Source organism: Sinocyclocheilus rhinocerous, unplaced genomic scaffold (assembly GCF_001515625.1).
Source record: "Sinocyclocheilus rhinocerous isolate Xijiao unplaced genomic scaffold, SAMN03320098_v1.1 scaffold638, whole genome shotgun sequence".
Lineage (NCBI taxonomy): Eukaryota > Metazoa > Chordata > Actinopteri > Cypriniformes > Cyprinidae > Sinocyclocheilus > Sinocyclocheilus rhinocerous.
This window is the reverse complement of record NW_015664206.1, coordinates 287,215-295,637: the sequence shown is the minus strand read 5'-3', so window position 1 is coordinate 295,637 and position 8,423 is coordinate 287,215. Positions and strand designations below refer to the sequence as shown.

Genomic DNA, 8,423 nt, shown 5'->3' with positions numbered 1-8,423 from the left:
TTTACAGTCCCAGCCTCAGAGGAGACAAGAGAGCTGTGGATTTATTGATTTATTTACTGTATATTGTTGCTGCCACACAGATCTAAAATAAACGTGATTTATTTCCAGGCTGTTTACCTTCACAGACATAACCGACTGTTTTTGTATAACTCGTGTGTTTTTAACGTAAACTTGTGTGTGAATGAGAACTTAGTTTAGTACTCACATGCTGTGACAGCCACTTTCTGTCCGTGTGCTTCGGATGTGTGCTCTCAGAAAACCGTATATCAGAAGTTTAAAATATGGTTTAAAATTAGAACCAAAATAAGAAAAAAAACAGATGATTTTAGCAGGTCCGAGCTGTAATGGCGCAGCTCTATTCTGGAAAAGGGGGCAGGAGCAGCAGCTCATTTGCATTTAAAGAGACAGGCCCGAAATGATATAATAAATGATCTGAGGGGTATTTTGAGCTGAAACTTCACAGACACATTCTGGGGACACCAGAGACTTATATTACATGTTGTAAAAAGGGGCATAATATGTCTCCTTTAAGACTAAAATTGAGCTTGATAACCACAGAGGAAGAGTCTTACCATTTGAATATCTTTTATGGTTCAGTGTGTTAACCAACCTCTAGGTTGTTCATCAGGACATTTAGAGGTCGGGTTGAATAGAATCTCTCATCTGTTGTCTTTGTTTTTCAGGCTTCGTCTCAATCGACACAGCCGCTCAAATTCACCACGTCAGACTCTTGTGATCGCATCAAAGACGAATTTCAGTTCCTGCAGGCACAATATCACAGGTATACCAAACACATGTACAATACTGCTCAAAAGTATGATTTTTTTTTTTAATGCAGTGAATGTTTATTTAGCAAGGATGCATTAAATAGATCAAATGTGACCGTAAAGACATTTATAATGTTTCAGAAGATTTCTATTTCAAATAAATCTTCCTATTCCGAATCCTTGAAAAAAAAGTATCATTTTCCTCAAAAATTTGAAGCAGCGCAACTGTTTTCAACATTGATAATAAAAAGAAATGTTTCTTGAGCAGCAAATCAGCATATTAGAATGATTTCTGAAGGATCATGTGACACTGAAGACTGGAGTAATGATGCTGAAAATTCAGCTTTGCATCACAGGAATAAAATCAATTTTAAAATATATTAAAATAGAAAATGTTCTGACTTACAGACTGTAAGTACGTTTTTTTATATATAAAGAATTTGCCACTGACGATTCAAACGCAAGTTTTGAGCAGTGTAGAGTAGCGCTTGTTGTTTGTCATTTCTCCGATCACAAATGCAGGCGTGGTTTTGTTTATGCGGCGCGATGCAATGTGTAAGACGACCGTATAAGTCATTATAATCCGTAATTATGTCCCCACTGGATGCAACAAATGCCTCATTTATAATGGGTTTTAATGTTTTTGTCTTGTCGCTCCGGCCGGACAGGGCATCACAGTATGGTAGGGGTGTAACATTTCCGTCACATGCTTGAGGTATTCGGCCAATCACAACGCACTGGATAGCTGGCCAATCAGAGCACACCTTGCTTTTCAGACCGATGAGCTTTGTAAAAATCGACGCGTTTCAGAAAGGCGGGGCATAGAGGAGAAACAATAATGTACAGTATGTGGAAAATAATGTGTTTTTTGAACCTTAAACCGCATAAACACATTTCATTACACCAAATAATGTTCTTTTTAGCAACATCATATGACCCCTTTAAAGCATTCATACACACAAAACTAGTTTAACCGTTAGTTTACGCACATTCAACGCAACCCTAAGAAGCACAGGCAGTTTCTCTCCTCCTCACTTTCACTCTACACCCTAAAAACACTCTGCCCGTGTGAATTCCTCTCCGGGACGTCAAATGGTGTGAACGCAGCCCCACCCGGAAAAGCTTCCCGTCATCATCTGTCAGAACCAGAGATAAGAGCGATCATTGAGGCCATCCGGCCATCACACATCAGAAAAACCACGGACGGAGGAAGGAAGAGGGAAATGGAGAAGGATAAACAGTCGAACGTGTTGATGCCTTTCAGATCGTTCAAGAACACACTGCGGTGCTTTAGATGTTTGTTTCATTTAGACTTAGCTGAATATTCATTCTCAGCATCAATAGGCTGTAACTCTGGTGTATGTTTAAAACAAATCACGGACACTTCACCTTACAGCTCCATGTCACAAGTACTGCTAATGAATGAGTAATTATTCTGTGGAGCTGCTTGTGATTACATAATATTGTTATTATTATTGCTTTAGTGATTAAAGACCTCATAAAATGGTCTAACAAATGCCGTTTTCTTTCTTGTGTTGATGTTTCGGCGTCGGGATGGGCTGATCTCGGTCATAAACCATGATTTACTACCTGCTATTAGTCGGTGGCAGGTGGTGTTGGGGGAGGGACGTTCTCATTCTAGAGTGCATTTGTACGTTTTTATTTCCAAAATGTGACCATAAACAGGTTTCCCAGCTGAGAAAGAATTTTAATATTTAAATGCATAAACATAAGGTTTATTTTGTCAACTTTTAGGAGTACTCTAGCATATAGATGACATCAAAGCTAATCAATGTGCACTCATGTCAGATTTTAATTTCATAGTGTTTAATCGTAGGTATATAGTGCTGTATTATTTTAATACATTTTTATTCAGCAAGGATGCATTCAATTTATTGAAAAATTCTATTTTCAAATTTCTTGAGCAGCCAATCAGCATATTAGAATGATTTCTGAAGGATCATGTGACGCTGAAGACTGTTGTAATGATGCTGAAAATTCAGCTTTGATCACAGGAATAAATTACATTTTACAATATATTGAAAAATAAAACAGTTCTTTTAAACTGTAATATTTCACAATATTTTGTACTGTGCAAATAAATGCAGCCTTGGTGATCACAAGAGACTTCTTTAAAAAAAAAATGTTTTTTAAATCTTGCCAACCCCAAACTTTTGGATGGTAATGTATGTGTAACAAACTATTTAATATAAAAAGTTGTATATGAAGGAGAAAATCATACATTCTTTCATTATTACATTCTTCTAAAGACCTGGCCAGCCAATCACAAGCCTCCATCAGGCTGTCCAGACAGGAAAGTGGTTGTCATGGTGATAGAATGTTGCAGAATTCTCCTTGTTTTTTTTCCCCGCTTTGAGAGTGAGAGAGAGAAAGTGAGGTGAAGTGCAGCTAAAAGCCTCAATGGTGTGTGTGTGTGTGTGTGTGTGTGTTTTAGGGTGAAATGTAAATATTAAAGCTGTCATATACAGGCTGTGTCATTCAAACCCTGGGAACTTCTCCAAGTTTCCATTACTTAAAGAGGCATCATGTAATTTGCAACATTTAACAAGAAATGAGTAATACATCTCATGCTGTCTTGTATTTTTCAGTCTGAAGTTGGAATGTGATAAACTGGCGAGTGAGAAATCTGAAATGCAGCGTCATTACATAATGGTGAGTAAAGCATGCATGTTTTATCAGACCTACAGTTATACGCAGATCATATGGAAGCTGTTCCCACCTATTTCTTTTTATAGTTTTTTATTTAGTTCTTATATGTGCATTTCTTAAATTTTTGTTTTGTTTTGGCTTTAGTTCTTATATAAATATGTTGTTCTTATTTTTCGTGTGATTGAATGTTTTTTCTTTTTTTATTTTGTCTGTAAGCCTGTGGGCGTCTGCAGTAATTCATACACAAGCGTCTCATTGATCAGTTGTATGATGGGTTGTAAGTGTGCACAAGCGTATTGACGTCTTGCTGACGGATCGATGTGAATGTGTGTCTGAGCGGGACGGCAGAGATCTGAGTGATCTGCTGCTTTAGCCCAGAGCAAAGCTCCTAACCATGAGCCCAAATCACAGTCGGGTCGGGTCGCTCTGAAGTTTCATGAAAACTGATGTTAAATTGATGTCTTCTCCTACACCTCTTTTGCTTGAAGAGAAATTTTCTATGGGTTTTTTTAATATATAAAGATTATGTTTTGACTGCCAATTCTCTGCTGTTATTGCTGCCTTCTCTCTACACTTGTTTTTATTTCCTCTTTGAGACACACATAGGGTGGATTCAGTTTGACATTTTGAGATGTCCCAGTTTGTCCCAAATGTCCCAAAAACGTGAATGATTAAATGTGCAGCTATCATATGTTATATGTGGATAAAAAATTTAAATATACGGTAAAAATAGTGAAATATTATTGCAGTTTTGAATAACTATTTTCTATTTTAATATATATTTTGAAATGTAATTTTTTTTCCTGAGATTTTTTATCTTACTTACGCTTCTCTTTCCTGTTTCTCTGACTGCAGTATTATGAGATGTCATACGGACTCAACATTGAAATGCACAAACAGGTGAGAATCTGAATATTGTGCCAGAATCTACACAATTTTTGCATATTTTCTGCATCAAATGTGGGGGCAAGTTAATGCATTATTCTATTTGTCAAAATATTTAATAAATAATATGGCAGGAGGATATGTAGATCTTTAGATTGATAGTTGTGTCAAATCTGCAGTTTCCTTTAAACCACAAGTCTATTTATATAGTTTGTACATATGCAGCGTCCTAGATTCAGTAGCGTCTTTCATCAAACACGGTTGGTCAGCATACATTATCATGACTGACTGTGTTGTTCATGTGTTTTTGTGCAACATCAGCAGCCTGTAAGCGCATCCCCAGCTACCCTATTAATGGATGTAAACCCATGAGATGTGCTTGTGTTCTGTCCGCAGGCGGAGATTGTGAAGAGATTGAATGGAATCTGTGCTCAGGTGTTGCCTTACCTGTCTCAAGAGGTCAGACTGTGTGATTTATTTATGACACATTCTCTATAATGACCCTCAGCCTCATCGGTGACATAAATGTGCCGCTGCTTTGTGTCATGGGTTGCTTTTATGGACAGAAGAGGCTTTTGTTGGGTTTTGTTCATTGTTCCTTTTACCTGAAGAGATTAAATGCATGCTGAGATAAATGTGTGTGTGTGTGTGTGTGTGTGGGTAGCACCAGCAGCAGGTCCTGGGAGCGATTGAGCGAGCCAAACAGGTCACCCCTCCTGAGATGAACTCAATTATTCGGGTAGGAACTTCACAATGGTCAACTTCATGTGTTATTGTGTAGGGCCTAAAAATATATATTTACATTTCCATGAATATTTTTTGACTCAAGCAAATCTTTCAGTCATAGATTCATGTTTGCATGATTCATTCAAATGTACAGTTTCAAACAAACCACATTAAAGTACATTTATTCTGCAAAATAGTCTGTCATATCAGCATAATTAAATGTAATGTGGCTTTGTCATTAAACTTCAAAAAGACTGCACGTGCAAGTCAAGTCACATGAAAGTTATATGTGATCTCTCTCTAACCTCCATGGATGTTTGTTTGTTTGTTTGTGTGTGTAAACGCAGCAGCAGCTTCAGGTTCACCAGCTCTCTCAGCTTCAGGGTTTGGCGTTACCCATGACCCCTCTGCCCCTGGGCCTGACTCCGCACACCCTGCCCGCCGTCAACTCCAACTCTGGCCTCCTGTCGCTGTCCAGCATCCTCGCATCACACGCGCACCTGGCCAAGGAGGACAAGAGCTCCCGTGACGGGGCCGATGGCCACCGCGAGGAGGATGCGGACAAATCCGACTAGCCTTCATGGAGATAGTTTGATTCTGTCATGAGGTCTGTAAAGAGAGACCGAGTGCAGAAAGAGAGGAGGAGAGATTGCCGAAACTACATTAAACTTCAAAAAGACTGCACGTGCAAGTCAAGTCACATGAAAGTTATATGTGATCTCTCTCTAACCTCCATGGATGTTTGTTTGTTTGTTTGTGTGTGTAAACGCAGCAGCAGCTTCAGGTTCACCAGCTCTCTCAGCTTCAGGGTTTGGCGTTACCCATGACCCCTCTGCCCCTGGGCCTGACTCCGCACACCCTGCCCGCCGTCAACTCCAACTCTGGCCTCCTGTCGCTGTCCAGCATCCTCGCATCACACGCGCACCTGGCCAAGGAGGACAAGAGCTCCCGTGACGGGGCCGATGGCCACCGCGAGGAGGATGCGGACAAATCCGACTAGCCTTCATGGAGATAGTTTGATTCTGTCATGAGGTCTGTAAAGAGAGACCGAGTGCAGAAAGAGAGGAGGAGAGATTGCCGAAACTACTCCTTCTGTCTCACAGGATTGGGTCTGATTCAGTCTCTCTCTCTCTCTCTGTTAATACTGCAAATCTTTATTCCGTAATTCTGTTTGATTCCTGGGCCTGACTCCGCACACCCTGCCCGCCGTCAACTCCAACTCTGGCCTCCTGTCGCTGTCCAGCATCCTCGCATCACACGCGCACCTGGCCAAGGAGGACAAGAGCTCCCGTGACGGGGCCGATGGCCACCGCGAGGAGGATGCGGACAAATCCGACTAGCCTTCATGGAGATAGTTTGATTCTGTCATGAGGTCTGTAAAGAGAGACCGAGTGCAGAAAGAGAGGAGGAGAGATTGCCGAAACTACTACTCCTGTCTCACAAGATTGGGTCTGATTCAGTCTCTCTCTCTCTCTGTTAATACTGCAAATCTTTATTCCGTAATTCTGTTTGATTAATTTTCTTTTGATTAGTGATGTTTGCTAAGGCTCTATTACTATTGCTCATACTTGGGGTTAGTGATTTGAACAAACCCCTAACCCTAAGTATTAAACTTCAGCATGTAACATACCTCAAATTGTGTGTCTTGTTGAGGAGAGCTGTATTATTACTGTAAGTGACTTTTGATTTTTCCTGGCAGTCAATAAATGGATGAAAAAATCCCATAGATATTGACAGAGAGACCCAAACCGTATCCAGAGACCTGAATATAATAGAGACTTCATGATGCGTCATCCACTTATGAGTCACCCAATGCTCTAGCAACAACCTAGTAACTTGTAGTTGTCCTGGCAACCACCCCAAACACATGCGCAAACAACCACTCGGGTGCGTTTCCCAAAAGCATCGTTAGCTAACTATGGTAGTTAGTTCCATTGAAATCTATTGGTAACGACGGAACTTGCGACCATAGTTGCTTTTGGGAAACGCACCCCAGAACAGCTTAGCAACAGCCTAGCAACCAATCAAAATGGCCTAGAGTTTGCATAGTAATGCACAAACAACCATTCAAAACACTTCAGCAGCAACACCATGGCGACCACCCATTAACACCCTAGCAACTGCATAACTGCCCTGGCAACCACTTAAAACAATTTGGAAATAGCACAGCAACGCCCTAGCAACCAATCAAATGCCAATCAACCAATCAAATAGTATTTGCATAGTGCATTAACAACTCTTCAGAACACTGTAGCAACCACAGAGTGAGACCCTAGCAACCACATAGCAACACCCTAGCAACTGCATAACTGCCCTGGCAACTACCCCAAACCCATATGTGCAAACAACAGTCAGTTGCACAGCAACAGACTAGCAACCACCCAGAACACTCTAGTAGTGGGATAGCATCTTGAAATCACATAGCGATGCCTTGGCAACCACCCAGATTGGCCTAGCAAGCACCTGGTAACACCCTAGCAATTGCAGCAACAGTAGCATTAATAATTGGCCTGGCAATAACGTCAACCACTCAGAACAGTTTAGAAGCCGCATAGCAACAGCCTAGCATTTGCATAGCAATGCACTAACAAACATTCAGAGTTCTGTAACAACCACAAAGCGAAACCCTGACAACCACCCAGAACACTCAAGTAGTGGCATAGCAACATGCTAAAAACATTCAGAGCACCCTAGCAACTGCCCCAAACGCATATGCGGCAAAGCGACATGCTCAAAACATTCTGAACATCAGCCACCTAGAACACGCATACACCTTGGCAACTATCCAGAATGGCCTAGCAACCACCTGGTAACACCCTAGCAACTGCATATCCACCTCAAACACAGCAGTGTGCGAAACAACCATTTAGAACAACTTAGAAATCGCAACAGCAGCAACCAAAACAAACGCCCTAGCGTTTGCATAGCAATGCACCATTCAGAACACTTTAGCAACCACAGAACAACACCCTGGCAACCACCCAGAACATTCTAGTAGTGACATAGCAACATGCTAAAACAATAGAACACCCTAGCAACCATAGCACCTGGAACAGCCGAGCACTTGATTGTGATGTTGCTTGTGTGTGTTTGAGTTGGCCAGTCAGTGTTCTGTTTATGTCAGATAAGCCTGCAGTCGATTCCTCTCTTAGCTACTATTCAATATATTTCATCATATTCTATTCTAGGCATATCTAGTTAAGGGTTTTAACACTGTAGTGACCCTTTCACAGAATTCTTTCTAGTGTTTTACATAAAAAGGTGACACTCTATCTATATTGCCCTCAGAAAGGTTGAAGTGACACACAGCCCAAGCATCTGTGTAGGAAAGTGACAGACACAAAGAGATATTCCCAATTCAGACCCACATCCTCA

The 8,423-nt window shown here is 40.9% G+C and overlaps 1 protein-coding gene across 1 annotated transcript in view; it reads left to right on the top strand.

Annotated features, from left to right (window-relative positions):
* Window positions 1-5,703, top strand: part of LOC107729961 (amino-terminal enhancer of split-like) — an 18,977-nt gene extending 13,274 nt beyond the window's left edge. Inside the window, exons 3-8 of the mRNA XM_016540697.1 lie at window positions 684-781; window positions 3,377-3,440; window positions 4,293-4,337; window positions 4,719-4,781; window positions 4,987-5,061; window positions 5,396-5,703. Of these exons, the coding sequence (XP_016396183.1) occupies window positions 684-781; window positions 3,377-3,440; window positions 4,293-4,337; window positions 4,719-4,781; window positions 4,987-5,061; window positions 5,396-5,623 (573 nt within the window). The 3' untranslated portion in view covers window positions 5,624-5,703. The remainder of the gene's footprint in view (window positions 1-683; window positions 782-3,376; window positions 3,441-4,292; window positions 4,338-4,718; window positions 4,782-4,986; window positions 5,062-5,395) is intronic.
* The last annotated feature ends 2,720 nt before the right edge of the window (window positions 5,704-8,423 follow it).